Source organism: Nothoprocta perdicaria, unplaced genomic scaffold, assembly GCF_003342845.1.
Source record: "Nothoprocta perdicaria isolate Ctin4 unplaced genomic scaffold, notPer1 scaffold_8, whole genome shotgun sequence".
Classification (NCBI taxonomy): Eukaryota; Metazoa; Chordata; class Aves; order Tinamiformes; family Tinamidae; genus Nothoprocta; species Nothoprocta perdicaria.
The window spans coordinates 7,994,425-8,010,803 of NW_020456087.1; the positions used below are offsets into that span (position 1 = coordinate 7,994,425).

Consider the following 16,379-nt stretch of genomic DNA (forward strand, 5'->3'; position numbering starts at 1 on the left):
ATATATTTTACTCTAAGATTTAAAGAATTTTATTAATTTTGGTGTTTTAAGTCTTTAAGTTTTCATCATCAGAGGGTAACAAATTTTTCTCCTACAATTTGTCATCCATGTCACTACCTAGTAGAGATGCAGCAAGGCTTGAGTCTGCCAGGGGAAGGTCCGCTGCTCCTCTCCTGTTTCAGCCTAGTGCAAGAATCCACGGACCTCCCAGGAGCAGGTGGAGAGAAAATCAACACTGAAACTTCTTCCCATGGATAACATGGAACAGAAGGACAGTCCAAAAGAAAATAATGTGAATTGTCCTGACTGTGGTGCGGGGGAAATTCAGGGACAGTGTGTATGCTTACTGATGGGAAAGATTACTGAAGCTTAAAAGTGCAAGGACTTTTTATGTTAGTGGCCTTAAATGACTGATAAGTKAGTAAAAAGTCTGTGTAGTGTTTTAAGGAGCACTGTGTGAGTGCAGAAGACACTTTGGTCTGTGGTGCTAATTCTCAGTGGGTTTTTTAAAAACTGATCTGCTGTGTTCAAGTGAGCAGTAAGACACGTTCTGGTTTTGCTTCTGCATATGTGACCTCATCCCAAGATCATCCTGAGAGACATGCTTAATGCTAATAACGTCTATCTGTATATGTTAAACATTAAGGGAGGGAGAATGTTCCTCCATGAGTATTTTCTTTGTCCATTATTGAGGAAGGGCTGCTGTTATTCTATCTATAAATGTTTTTCAGAAGTATAGTTATGTATGAGTTGTTCTAAATCCATGGGAAGTCTGTGCATAAGATACATATTAGGTAGATGCCACTAGATTACACCGGAAGGGTGGAGAGTTCAGTTACCAGTCCAGGCCAATTATGAAGGAGTTATCACAAGTGGGAGCATGACTGCATACTTTTCTCTTACATCTAAACCCTTTTCTTTTCTATTGTTACTTGATTACTGTATTTCCATAAAACTCATTCTAGCTTGGGCAACATCAGGTCAGTTATGCCAAGAAGGAAAATCTCCCAAAATAAATCAAATCTATGTTAAAAAAGAATTAGTTTTAATGTCTACTGGAGGAATTTGATGATGGTTTACATGAAGGAATTTTCTCTCCACAAGCTCTGAATTACTGTTGGTCATCAGGGTGGAACCACCTCAGGGAGGCACAACATAACTGAGAGCTGTCTAGAGCCAGCAAGTCTGCATCAGGTTTTGTCAAATATTTGTGGAATCGAGAAAAAAAAAAAAAAAAAGGCCAGTCTTTATGGATGTTATCAAGAGGAGTCTGCCAAAGTTCTGCTTTGGTGGGATGCACGGAAATGCAGCCTGGATAGTACTTTAGTATTTGAGATTTTGCAAACTCACTGTAATTACTTGTTCTAGAAGAGGCACAGAAGGGGATGGGACTGGCTTGGAATAGGCAGTTCAGATCTGGTCTTAAAGGTAAGGCTTGCTTGAAGCTTGCAGAAAGGAACAATGTGGTGGTTTGAGGCTGATCTTTTGGAGTCTCTTATTGGAGAGTATTGTTTGGAGTCTCCACTGCCCACAGATCCCTGAATCTGTTCTTCAGTCTGTTCATCCTGCATCTCACCAGCAATCTTACTTCTTCTAAGGAGGTCTGAAATACCATTCTTTTCAGATGATGAATTTTTACATTGCTTTTAAGTATTCCTGAAGAGGGATTTAGAAGTAAACAAAACCCTCCAGAAAGTAAATTGTGAACTGGCTAGTAATTACTCCTTCATGTGGCATGGAGCATGGGTTAAGAAGTRGAGAGTGATGGCCTCTCTATCTTTGCATACATAAAAAAAAAAGTTTCAGGGTCTTTTTCAGTATTCATGATTGTTTGAGCTTCATCAAGTTGTCTCACCTCTCTCCACATTTGCAATATGCAAAATACCAATCAGGCAACATAGACCTGATGTCTGCTTTTACATAACGTTCTGCCCCTTGCATCATGGTTAGATCCTCCATGTTGTGAGTGTTCAAAGCAAAGAGTATTTGTTCTTCTGAGATATGATCTTGAGAAAAAGGTGGAGAACTGTTCAGAGACAGAGTGAGCCGGCCTGCAATACAGGACTCCAATGACCCCAATGGGATGGGGAGTTGATTGGAAGGAATATTTTCCCTTCCTTCCAAATGAGTAAATACTATGACAAAATACTTTCTATGGTGAAGGTTTATTAGCCGTAAAGTAAAACTGCAGCTTTTCTTAAACACATGACAGAAAGCTCTAGGAAGTATTTAGCAAGAAAATCAAACAGACCCTTCCCTTTTCATATCAGCACAAATATTGTGAAAATGCTGTAACTATAAGGAATAGGTTTCGATGTCAAGATTTCATCTACAAAGGCAACTAGTGGAACCAAGTGACTGGAAGCAGTAATTATGAGTGCTAGAAGTAATTCACGTTTACAGAAGGTAGTATAGAAAGGTTTTTTTGTGAGCAAGTAGAAATAATAAACTTTGAATAAAAACAGCATATAAACTGCTGGATTGAAGCTGGAGTAGTTAAATAAAATTCTGTTGTCTGATTAAACAATCTGATGGGAATCATTTGGCCTTAAATATGTCTGCCTATTCTCTATTTCAATTATTTTCATTTTTTTAACTCTTTAATGTCAACAACTTAAGAGATGTGAATGGTCCTCCCAATAGTAAGAGTACCTGGTCTAAATGATACACATATTGCAGATCATGTAGTGCTTTTAGGGCTTTGTTTTCTTTTTCATGAGCTCATTTATTTAAGAAAAAATATTAAAAAATGTATGCTATCCTGAGAAAGCATTTTAATGCAAAGAAGCAGCAGCACCTTTCGCAAGTTGGCATTAAATCCAACATAGATAGAGAAGTTTTGATTCTGTGTTATTCTGTCCTGTGCAGCAGTTTACATCAAAGCAAAGCAGAGTGAAATGCTGTCAAGGCAGACCAACTCTGTTTACCATTCACTTTTCCTACCGCTAGTGATGGCACAAGGTGAATAGTAATGGTGAGCTAGCTCATAATCTTCCAAACAGAAGGTAGAAAGCAAACAATTTGACAAGATTAGTTATTGTGGACCACAGATAAAGGCTTAATATTTTAGCCAAGGCCTGTGTAAGCCAGGTTTATTTTGAAATATGTCTGCTGTCAGCAGCCCAACTGGCTGTATTTACTTCTAAGTTTAATCATATACAGAATTGCTCTTTCGGGTTGAGAAGACGCTAAAAGGGATTTAATAGGAATGCTTGTTTTGTGACAGTGTTTTTCAGGGGGAAGAATGGCTTGCCCTGCCAAATTGCAGGCCAGTGAGTTTAATGAAACGTGCTTTCTGGAGTGACATTACAAACACCACTGGGCAGGCAGGAATTGGCCGCCGTGCCTGGAGTAATTGGATTCAGTACGTTGGTGCACCACAGTTTCAAGCTAGTTGATGCTATGAAATCAGTGTCTAAGACTCATGCTTTAAGATTGGAAAGGACCGTTAATATCATTCCCTCCAGCCACCTGTCCAATACTGGGTGCAGGATTTTCCTTAGCAATTCCTGCACCAGGTTCCAAACCACTGCTGGGCTCCAGTTGAGAGTGATGCCCGCTCTCAAACACGTGACATACAGAGAAGGGTTTGTTAGGCAGAACAGCCCGATGCAACCAAATCATCATCTAGCCTTTACCAGAAACATCATTTATGAAGGAATTGCTACGGGCTGCTATAGGACTCATTAAATGCAATCAGCCTTTTTTTTTTTTTTTTTTTTTTCGGTGAATATATCAAAAAAATACATTGTTGAAAAGGTAGGGGTTTTTCTCAGGTGGCAAAAATAAAACCTGCATTTAGGAATAAGAATAACTTAAGTTTGAGTGAACAATAGAGAAGTAAGAGGAAGAATGCCTCTGTAGCATGGTAGATAGGCTGCTCACCTGCCAGGTCATTCCTCACATTCCAGGCTTCAGTCTAGTGAGTATTTAAGGATGTTATTCAATGCAGAGCACCTTTTCAATAACTGAGACTGAAAGCAACCCACCCCGCAACCCAGTACTTACAAAGTGCTGCTACCTTACAGGGAAACAGCTGGACTCCAATTCCCTTGTACAGATAAAAGAATTAAAATAGTTTCTTCCAGCCTCTTGAGTAAATGATCCTGTCCAAATGACTGGCTCAGGATGAGATTAGTACTGGTATCACAGCAACCTATCTTCTCTGTGTCATTTGTTCCCTTAACTTTTACTGAAAATGCCTGAAAATGAAGTATTCCATTTTTGATTGGAGGATATATATCCAAGAGGAAAATGAAAGAAAAAAAAAAAAAAAAAAAAAGGAAAGGAAAAGAAAAGGAAAGGGTTTTTTTAATTAAGAGATGAAATTAAGTAAATTTTTGTGACCATTTTGAACGGTCAGTTATTCAGTGAGCCCTGTTGCTAAGCTGCTCATAATGCTTTTGTCCAATGTATTTGGTTTACCTAGTATATTTTAAAATACTAGATTTCTGAAGAGAATTAGTGTTAACAAAACACATTCCACAAGAAGTCCGAAATCACGCAAGTAAGGCCATCTTCATAGCCTAAACCTAATCTAATCTGCTAGAAAGATAACCAAGGGCTATAGTTTAGGCCTTATAAGCCTTTATATAGCATTTCAAAATCCAGGAGGGTTTTGTTTTTATAACTCCTCCAGCTTCAGGTAGAAGCTATTGTTTTGGAAGTCTCCTTATTGCCTTGTAGATTAGGACATGGGCTACTTGAAGGATGCTTCTTTTTCTTTTCTTTCTCCATTGGGTAGACATTTTAGCTATTTCTGAAGCAAGATGTCATGTAAGATCCATCTGTGATAACTATGTGATTAAAGGCCACTGCTATAGTTTAGAATGAGCTACTTAGGCCAGAGATGGTGGGGTGTGATCTGATGTACTCTACTGTATGTACTGATCTATTTGGATTTAAACAGTAGTAGAGTTTTTGCTGAGCCCATGCTCCAAATTGAATCTACATTTCTTTAACAAAATTCCTGAAGGAGAGCAAGCCAAAAATACACACAGCCAGTCTGCACTGTGAGCATTGGTTGGATCAGTAGGTAACACTTTGCAATTATAGGGCTTTTCTGTCAGTATAAATTTTAAGTCAGTTTTATAAGAATGAATGTAAAACTACAATGATTTATACTCAAAGGAGACAATAGTCTCTGAGGATTTCTAGCTCTCCTTCAGACTATGGCAATCTAAAAAGCACTGAAGGGAAATCCATAAGGCTACTGAAAATCAAAGCAGGAAGTCAAACTGTTTAGGAGCTGTGTAAGAGCATTCCATATAACAACATATACTGTCCATAAGCATTTTGCCAGATGTATACCTAGGTAAGAGAGCACAGTCTTAAATAATCAGAAGAARAGATGACCAGAATCTGTCTTGCTTCATCACATACAAATTCAATGAGCATCCAAACTTATTTTCTGGGAGAGAAATCATGTCTGTCGTCATCTAGTCTGTATTAGGAGGAATGTTTCCTTCACCAGGCTCTTTCTCTCCACCTAAGAGCCATCATAGCAAAAAAAAAAAAAAAAAATATTATTGACTAAATCTGTGTCTGAGGGCACAGTCTAATGTAGTCAGTGTAACTTTCAGTTAAATAAAATGCAGTGGCATTACCTTGGGTGTTCATGACAGGAAAGGACAAGTAAATAATAAAAGTTTATTTCTTCAAGTCAGTGTCTTCTATATTTTGAACAAAGTTCTGTAAAAAATKAGAACTTTAGGATAATTCCCAACACTTCTTATTCTGCTGTTTAATCCAATACATTTGGGAGTTACTTTTGATCTTGAGGTAAAGTTTACCACAGGCTGAACTGCCCAGCTCCCAAACAGAGCAGCTGCAGTAACCCGCCAGGCTCCACACAAAGATTACAAAGATACTGATTAGTAAAGGGTGCTTCGGTCTTCCTCCTCCCTCACAGGTAGCACCTCCTTGGCACAAACAGCCTTCTTCTCAGCTGTCTTTTATTGCTCCCAAGGAAAAATGGTGTTTATTGTGAGTCAGGATGGAAGAGTTGGACCCTTGGTGAACAAAGAGTCTGGGATTATCGCTCCCAAAAGCCCCCTGAGGCCCGTATCAAGAGTTATTAACCACTGGTTCAGCCCATAGCATTATTTTGTAGGCTTAAGTGGGATTTCAGTGGTATATTGGGTCTTGTGTCTGGGTAGGGGTGAATTTTTCTCTCTGTTATTTTATCTTATAAATAGCTGTTGCAGTTTGTCTTTTACATTATTGTTTAGATCTTTTTCAAAGGTATGGTTTCTTAATCCCCCGCTGCTTTTTTTCCCTTTCTTCTAATAAAGGATAAATAAATTTGCAAATCCACACATGGCTGAAACAAAAGGCAAATAAGCTGTGCACGGCTCGTCCTCAGGGCTGGCTGATGATTTCAGTCATCGTTCAGTTGAAAAGCAGGAGCTATGATTGCTAAGCCTCGTTATTTTCAATGAGGCCTGACAGCTCCAAGGTTAAACAGCAGACAGCTACTTTCATCCCAGTGGTGTTTCTCTTCAAACACGGGCAGTTCTTCGCCAGCTCCCCTGCCCTGGTGAGCAGTGTCACTGGTTGCTCACAGTGGTGCAGATGGAAGCGGGGTGCAGGACAGGCTCTAAGCAGCGACCCTCGGACTCACGTCCCCCTTAAAGACACCTCAGCTACTGAAAGTATTTTCCCCTGTGTATATAAGCCAAGCAGCAGCTTTTTGTAACTGGGCTACAAATTAAATAAGCTGTGATTTTCCCTTTTCTTTCTGCTGTCTCTCAGAAAACAATAGCAGTTGCAGTTCAGACCTTCTGTTTGTCCAAGCTACTTGGCATGTTTCTCCCACCCTTTATGTTTCAGAGGAGAGGGATTTGCTCCTGGAGCGCATTAGGGAAGATGCTACTGAGAGAGAGACCTCCAGTGATGCTTAAAGTGGTAGCGAAAGCTGGAATGATGCTTCCTAACATCCAGGGGTCAAAGGTCCTCACTGCCACTACAAGCGAGGGCTGATCTCTCGTTGCTTTCTGAAATGTTGTACATGGGCTAAGAACTGATTTAACACCTAAGCGTCTCAGTAGCAGGGTCTGAGGAAAATATGACCTAACAGTAACTACAAGTCATAATGTTTAGAATCCAGGAAACATTGATTTAGCCAATGTAGAARAGCTGTCGGGAGAAAATAAGCTGCAAAATCCCTGACTTGTCACTTGTGTAGAATGACTAAAGTAAGATAGAGTCTCCATGCAGCCTCCATAGAGACGAGCATGTACACTGGTGTCTCGGGGGAAAAAAACAGGGGGAAAAATAGGGGGGAAAAAAAAGTGTCACTGGCGTAAGAAAGGAAAATTGAAAAAGGAAAATAAAAGTGATCCATGGAAAACTGGAGAGCAAGGAGCAGTGTTTTACCTGTGCTTGGAAAGCGGAACTGACAGTCATTAAAAGCTGATTTTTTAGTGTCCCTGTACAGCGACTAGAACCCGCTGAACTTTCCACATCCATTTGCTGCTGTTTGAGAGGTGGCTTTAGGGTGGTGAATTCTTAATCTCATTTCAGGAATTGTGTCACCTGGTGAGTACAATAAAAGGTGTAGCTTCACAGTGCTTGGTGGTTCCTGGAAAATGAGAGTGTTTCAATGCATACAGTGCACATTAGTCACTTGTGGCAATAAATCCAAGATGTGGTAGCTAGTTTTCCTGCATTGCACTTATTAATGTATCCATTAGATGAAGGGCAGTTTACAGCTTTGATAAAGCTGTAGTGTTTACATTTCCTATCTACATTCCTCATGTTGTAAATTTTTTTTTTTTCAATCTTTCTTTTCAGGTCAGAATGTTACAGTAGTGAATACAGCTGTTTGAATTTGGAGCTTTTCATTGCCACTGTGGAAGTTGTGCGCTAACATGCTGGGCATGGCTCTGAAAACGTTCTGCTGTCTTCACTGTCTAGTTTTATACTTTTTTGGTTTTTTTTTTTAGGAGGGGTCACTGGAGAACTTCATAAAATACAGATAAAATGAAGAAATAGCTTGACTATGTGTTTACTGGAGTGCTTAGGTTAAACATGTGCAAATGGAAAATCCTATTCAAATTTAGTGCTTTGAGTTTTCCTACATACAAAGGAAAGAACAAATAAGCCAAAGAGATGCTGGACATGCTTATACCAGGTGCATTAAATCTAAAAGAGTCTTAGGCGTCTCTTTGTCCTGCTTACTTAGACAGTAAATTATTTTGTATCGACGTAACAGTCATACAGGCCACCTTCAAATGCCTTCACATGCATCTTTGGAAATCCATCTTATCGTGCATTTTGAAAAAGCTTTTGAGGTGGATTTTAGGCATAAATTTATAAACTAGCCAATAAAAGTATCTTGTGCATTAAATAACAAGCAGGATATTTTTTAAGGAAAATCAACAAGTGTTACATTTTACAGGAACCATGGACCACTCAATACCTTAAGAACCGCAGAACATAGTGCTTGCACAGCAAGGTGTATGTGCAGCAAGATTGCTGCTTAGGGGTTTGCATTAATCCCGTATGAGGACTTCAAATGCAGTATACACTAAAAAAAAAAAAGGTGAGTTGATAGATACCACTGTCTGCAAAGGGGCTGGGTTGTAGGTTAAAAGTTTTCTGCAAGTTGTCTGCGTTTTCCCTTAATGTCTGTCTTTTACAGTACTGCTTTGTTTCTCGGCGGTACCACCACCAGGACAGCTTGGTTGAGTGCAAACACTGTCTCTTTCAGCCAGAGCATTCCTGACGCTCGCTTCTTTATTTTCTCCTCTCCCCTGCCCCCTCGCAGGTTGGAAAGACTGGTGGACGTCCTGAGGAAGAAGGTTGGTGCGGGGACCATTAGGACCGTGATCTGATTGAAAGCTCCAGTCTAAGGAAGCATTCACATCTGGTGACCAGGCTGCTTCATTCAGCGCTGTGTAAACACTAAAGCCTTAACTTAGCAAACAGTTGTTAGAAGTGGGACACTCCAGCGACATTCCAAGCTGAGATAAAATCAAATCATAAATGTTTAACTACTTTGCTGCTGAGTTCTGTGATTTGTCAAAATATTTCACTGCAACATATATTTGTTTTTAAGCAGATGCATTGTGGCACTATGCGCTGTGAAAAATGATGTGGATGCTTTTTCTATCAGTCTGTTTGTTGTCTCACTGTTGCTAGACTGTAGTCTGCTGCAGGACACAGCCTGATCATATTTTCGTGCTTCGGGTGCAAAATCCTGCAAAGCAGTTTCCAATTTTAAATCTCTGATGTTATTTCTAAGCCTGTTAACTAAGCAGTATTTGTATATTAACTATATTAATTGATAAAGTAGGTTCACATTCAAAAATATCTCTGATTACTATCTTGGATTTTTTTCCCCTCACTCTTAGCAGTTATGGCTAATAGCTACAGCTGTATCTGGAGGAACAGGTTCATATATTGCTGTGTGAAAGCTTCATAACATTATACAGTATCTCAATCAGTAGACATTTTTCTGAATTGCTGTTGATCTGTCCTTTCCTGTGAGATAAAATCTCTCACTTACTCAAGATCCATCTTATAGAATCAGAACTCATGTTTCCAGTGTAAAATGTGTTTCTTACCCCTTTCCTACAAGAGTTTCTTCTAAGTGGAAACTAGTACTTTTGACTCAGCAGCAGCATCTAGGCTGAATCTGAAGCCACACTACAAACTCCCCAATTTGTTTATTCCTCAAGTGCCCTCAGAGTGAACTGTAAGGCTGTTCAGGCGACAAGAAGGGGGGAAAACAGAAGGGTAAAGAGAAAAAAATCAGGTACACCTGTGTTCTAGACCTTGCAGACACAGCCAGAGTTAGCCATAGAGCTATATATGTGACCTCCATASGTACACCTCCATGTTTTCTACTTGTTTGTGGCACATGATTGAAGTAGAGAGGTCAGCTCAGTGCTCTGAAGTGCCATGCTCAAGAAAGGCAAGYGTGAACTCTAAGCAGCTCAAATTCAGTACTGACTTTCTGAAACACAATGGGCTTTTAACTACCCCTAGGATAGCCAGCTTAAGCAGAGTGAATGTTGCTGCTAAGGCTTCCACTTGGTCACTCTGCTTTGCCTTTAATGTTGTTATGCTGTCTTCTCAGATTTTGCTTGTACAAATGTAATGAAGGATTGTTCTAGCAAAAGAATGAAGAAGAAAAAGAAACTTTAATTTGGGCTAGATGGAGACATTCTGATCCTTTTCTCTCCTTTCAACCACTTCCACATTAAACTTTCATCTTCTGCATATCTAAGATGCTCACAGTTTCAATCCACCAAGTCTTGCCCCTTGCATGGAAATTTGTAGCATTCTGCAGTCCAAATTTGCTAGAGTTTTTTTTCTAGGAAATTCAGAAGTGCGCAAGACAGACAAGGAGTCAATCCCACACACTTAGCGGGAAGAAAGTTTAATGCTTCCAGATCTGAATACTGTCAACCCCGAGCTTCCAACTTCTTAGTCTTCTGGTGTATGCTGCTGTCCAAGGCTTGAAAGATTCTACTACTTTTTTTTTTTCCTTACTATAATTAGTAAATAGAGCGCAGACAAGATCTTCTGAGCTCTTGGTGCCACTGAACCAATTTTGATTTAAGGAAATGGTCAAGGAAGAAAGAAGATATAAGCGCTACCATATTATGTTTCACCAAAGACCCAACTAGCCAAAAAAAGTACTTTGGACAATGACCAATAGTGAAGACTAGGTTATAAGGTTACAAAATCAGAGCAGATGCTGGTGACCCTTCACCAGAAGAGTCTTCTGGCATCTTGCAATTTATCCAGTAAACACTTTCTTAGTCAGAGGTGGTGTTTTTGCATTTAGTACCATGTAAGAGCTTTTTTTTTTTTTTTTTTTTTTTTTTTTTTTTTTTTNTGTGTGTGTGTGTGTATAAGTGAGCAATTTTTAATTCCGTTAAGATCTCGGGATCTACACTGTCCTATGACAAGCAGTCCTATAGGACTAAGGAAAGAAGTATTTCCTTTTCTTTATTTTGAAACAGCTAGACCATTTTGATACCACCAAGTTTTCATGTTAAAAGAGACAATGAAGAAACATTCTCTGTTCATACTTTTTCAGTGCCCCTAGTGATTCTCTGTATTTCACATTGGACCCCTATCATCTCACTTATGGACAGAAGCTTTAGTCTCCTGTAAACAGGCTGTGCCATGTTTTTAATTGGCCTTCTTCCACTAATCTCTTTCTTTTCTGGTTCTGTGGTGTTTTTGCCCAGATTTGGCCAGGGAATTCAAGGTGTAGACAAACGTTAGTTTATCAGCTGGAATGCTGATGTTTTATCTTTCTGTCCTCCCATTTATGATCATTTCTAGTATTGGTTTTGTTTTATGACATCTGGTGTCTGTTGTATTTTTCTCCATAATAATTCTAAATCTCATTTGTCAACTGTAGTACTCAGAGTTCATTGTAGAGTATACGAAAACAGGACTGTTTTCTGAATACAWAACTTTGCATTTATCAGCAATGAATTTTACCTGCTCTTCTATTATGCATTACTGAATATCATGAGTTTCTATTGCATCTCTTCTCAAAGCTCATCTTTCTTATCCACAGCATATTATCAGCAAACATAACCATTCCAAATTAGGCCCCTTTTCAAGGTGATTTTGGAGTATGTTGAACAGCTTGCTCTGGCTAGGATCCGTGTAGGACAATAAGGTGACTTTGCTCTGTTGTGAAAATGATGCATTTGTTCTTCCTCGTAGTTTAAATCTAACTTTTAACCACTTACTTACCCAGGAAGAAGGAACTCTTACTCCTTGACAGCTTTAATGAGGAAGCTTTTTTGCTGCTCTGGAAATGATGAAAGTTACTGAATCAGGACGTGTTTTCCATGCGTGAATGGGCTAAGTACCTCCTTCACCTGGGTATATCTAGAATTCCCCTTCCTCCTCTGATTATTTTCTACTCTGAGCAACTAATATTGTGGTGCAGGTTTCATACAGCATGATTGCTTGACCTCTTTCCTCTCATGTTAGCTGGCTCTATCTAGGAAAGTAGGTTCAGCCAGTCAAAAGCAGTCTAGCAGTCTTAATATCAGATACATCTGGGGTTGGATAACACAGAATTCTGCAAAATTCAGTGATAATTTTACTTCTTAATTTTCCCATGCCACGATATACCTTATTTCCTGACTCTATGTTGTGTCTTGTACCAGGTAGGCTGAAATTCATTGAGGTTTTTAGTTATGTTTTTATCACCCTTAAGCTAAGTGACTTTGAATCACAGTTAAATTAGGTATTGATTTTTAAAATTCAGCTAGATATGTTTGTCTTCTTTGAGAAACACCTTGGGAAATTCACTGCGCTGAGAGAAAAAGATTTGGGAACACTTGGGTTCTAATTCTTCCTTGCTAATAACTCGGTGTGCAGTCTTTGATAAATCCCTTAGTAACAGGTCTAAAAGGTGTGTGCCCTCTAAAAGTGCATCTTGAGTTAGTTTTCAAGATGTGGATAATATCATCTGTCTGTGATATGAAAATGGTTAATATCATTCATAACATCACATGTGGCTTTCATTGCATAATTTATTCATGGTAAACTGATTGAGTTCTGTCCAGTTATTTGAAGGTGGAAAAAAAAAAAGCAGACAAATACAATTTTCATTTCTGTCCTAATTTATAACAGAAGGGTGAGATTGCATCAGATTATATAATAGGAGGAGCAATTTGTTTGCCTCCCCATGGAACAACAGTTCATGACAAAAGGTGGCTCACCATAGGCAGTGATTATGATGGCTGTAATTACTGGTCAAATTAGTATCTCTGTAGTTTTGAAGAACACTGAGAYGCTCAGAAGTCTTCTCTCCTCCTGAGATTTTGTGAATTTCTCTGGATGATTCTGCAGCAAGTTATGCATTGGGAGCCATTTCTGATATATGGCATGGTAAAATATGTAAATAGCATCACGTTGATCTCAGGATAAGAGAGTTATTAATGCTTTTCGGCGCTGTAATTATATTCATAGTAAGCCTTCCCTAAGCCCTCACTAATTAACAATATTGTGACAAATCAACTTTAACAGAAAAGAACTGTGGACCTTTAGTCATTTAGTACTGTTTTTCATTCAGCCCACAACCCAAAACTGATACCGTGGTTTTCTTTACTAGTGTCAGGAAAACTGCGGATATTTGAAAAGTTCAGAGCCTGCTCATTCWTGTTAATGGAACCCTGTAGATGGAATCAGTTTGATTCCTCTTTAAATATATTCACAAGAAAGTAAGAGTCATTAGTTAATCATTAATGTAGGGGAATATTAAAACTGCTTTTACAAGTAAGCCGTCATATTGAAGTAGTTTGGTAATGTCAATATGTTTTCACAGGAACATTTATTTATGTATTTATTCCAAATCACAGGACGTTTCACAAGATACTCATTCACCTTAATTTTCAAATTAAAATGTCYTTATAAATATTCTTATAAGGTTATCAAGAGTGTAATATCCTTAATCTGTATACACAAATGAACTTGCTATCTAAATGTCAAAGTTTCTCTATGCTCTGCCTTTGTTTTCCTCTTTTAGGATAATACCAGTTAAAACCTGCTTTTTTTTTTTGATATGTACCCCATAAGATTTTTCTCATGTACAAGAGCAAACTGTGAGACACATTAAATTGCTGTCTGACAGTTTCTGTGATACTATTCTTGCTATGATTGCAGCATTACATGTACTCACTCTTATCATTCTACCATTTCATATGAGGTCTGAAAAACTGGACTTTTTCTATTTGTTCTTCTCATGCATTGGTAAATAAAGCGTATTCACAAGTCCAAAAAACCACAGTGTTCTTCTCATATTAGGTTGATTATAAGTCAGCTGTTGAGCTTCAGTGGTCTAAACATTTCATTCTTCAATTTCGTTGGGAGCACACGTGTTCTGGGAAGCTTTTAAACAAATACTTGAAATGGTTGAAAGATTTACATTGCCAGTGCCTAGCTAAATATGTAGTCTTTAGAAAAGACATGGTTTATTTTGGCATGGTTTAAAAAACTCAGATATTTTAAACATTTGTTAAGTTGGAGCTTGCACATTTGAACTAAAAGTTTGCATTCCAAAATTGCATCTCAGGTTACCTTTCTCCCTTTTGTATTTTATAATCCCCATAATAAAGTAGTCTTTGCAAAAGGAGTGAATTTTTAGATAATGGTAAAATATTGCCATTAACTTAATAATTAGGTTAGCCTGGTAACTCTATTCAACTGAAACATAAGAAACTCATGCCCAGAAGTGTCTGCAGAATTTATGGTTCATGCTGGTAGCCAAGACTTGGTTGTAAAATTAATCAACTACGGGAAAATTGTCCAAACCTTACAGTGCTTTACACTTAGTCACTGTGTATCCTGTGATGGGTAAGCACCGACCCTGGAGTTGGATATAGGACCAGACAATAAAAGAAATAGTCTGAAGATGTGCTAAACTCGTGAAACAGAATAGCTCAGGAGAAGCTAACTTTCTTCTGAAGTTTCTGTTTTCTTTTCTGTCTTTCCTTCCCTTGGCAGAAAAAGGAGGGATGGGAGGGAAGAGAGGAGGATATTTTTAAATTAAATGTGTACATATATACATATATATATATATATATATATATACACACACGTGGACACAGCCCTGTGCCACATGCTCTAGGTGACCCTGCGTGTGCAGGGGGGGTTGAACTAGATGATCTCTAGAGGTCCCTTCCAACCTTAGGGATTCTACGATTCTATGGATTCTGATATATTTCACCTTTGATTTTCTATTAAGTTTCAACCTGAGACTTGTACTGAAACTTAAAAGGTGACAATGTGTAAATTGAAACCACCATATTTTRTATAAATCATGCCAGAAACCCCTTTCAGTGCCTGTGCTTTGGTCAGGGGCCAGCTGCAAGGGGTCATACTCATTTCTGAGAAGTTGTCTTCAGAGGGAGTTTGGCACGTTTCCTCCATGGTTGCATCGGGCCAAAGGTCCAAACAGTGTCTCATTTACGGGAGCTCATGGCTTGCGAAAGCAACAGAAGCAAATCCATTGTCATATTGTAAAGTATTCATTCACCTGGCAGAACTGGTCACAAYGACTTCCTAGGCAGACTAAAGCAATGTTATGATATAACTGCACAAAAGGCAAAGACCCACAGCATCAGCCATGTGAATTCATAATGATTCATGCTCACATGTGAATGTACACACTGTATTTCACATAAAATTGAAAAATATGTGGAGAATTACATGTAAAATTGAAAAAGAATTCCGATTCAAACAGCAACTGGCATATTTGTTCATAAAAGAAATATTAACAGAACTAATTCCTGAGCTAAACTTGAAAAAAAAAAAAGAAAAAGATGTAAAAATAAAAACTATTCTAATTTGTGATCTGAAGCCTCAGGACTTTGTTCATTGATATTTGACATTCACTGATGTCATGCCAATATTTCACAAGTTCTTTGCAATCAAATAGGTAAACTGTTTTCAAGAATCAGTCCATGAGAAACGAGGTTATTGCTATCTAARTTGGTACCTGAACAAGATTTCGGTAAGTAGAAATCACCTTTTCAAAAAGTTAACTATTTTTTTTCACTTGGAGGAATGTTATTCTGAGAACATCCTCAGCTAACCAGCTCACATGCAGCTCTGTAAAACTATACTAGACTGGAAATGGAATAACAAACAGTGGGAAGTCTCCATCAACACATGCTCATGCTACTAAGATCCCCATATTTGGTGGTCTATAAAATTATCAACTTTGTTTCTTCCGTTTCATATAGGAAAATATTTCATTCTCACCGCTAGCATTCTACTGATGCGTGCAGAACAGCAATGTTAGAGATCTTAGTTATTAAACATGAGCGGTGGAGTTAAGCAAGAGAAGGTGACACAAGAATAGATGCAGATTTGGAATGTGAACAGCCGTGGAATTTGCTACATCAATTTGTTTTAAGATGGAAACGCAGAAAATGGAACGTATCAAGCTGTGACTGCAGTATGTCAGACCAGTTCTGCCACTGGAAGTTCTTCTCACTGGTATGGACCCTAGGCTCACAGACAGTCAAAACAAGTAGAGCTGATAAGCAAAACACTGTATTATACATTTTGGGCTGAGAGTTGTGAGCTTTCAATGGGTGATCCAGTCAGCAAATTGAGAAAAATGTTGGAAAATCATAGTTTACCTCTTCCCTTTGAACAAGGAAGATATAAATCAGTACACCAAAACTGCTCAATTGCTTCAAAAGCAGTATAATAAAGATACAGAGTTGAACAGTGAAAAGGAATTGTGTAAAGACCAAAGCACATGAGTGTGGAAGCTTTGTCTGCTTCAGATACAGAAAAGGAAGAAAAGTAGTTATGAACAACAGAAATATTTTGCTTTTCAGGCAGAGAAGACTTGAAAACTACTTGGAAGTTGAGTAAAATAC

General features: G+C 38.4%; 1 protein-coding gene across 6 annotated transcripts in view; it reads left to right on the forward strand.

Moving 5' to 3' along the window:
- The window catches only part of MIPOL1 (mirror-image polydactyly 1), a 168,358-nt gene extending 158,348 nt beyond the window's left edge, over positions 1-10,010 (forward strand). For all 6 annotated transcript variants that reach the window (XM_026051823.1, XM_026051824.1, XM_026051822.1 and 3 more), the window contains one exon: positions 8,771-10,010. In XM_026051823.1, coding sequence (XP_025907608.1) covers positions 8,771-8,837 — 67 coding nt within the window. In that variant the 3' untranslated portion in view covers positions 8,838-10,010. The remainder of the gene's footprint in view (positions 1-8,770) is intronic.
- Positions 10,011-16,379: the final 6,369 nt, after the last annotated feature.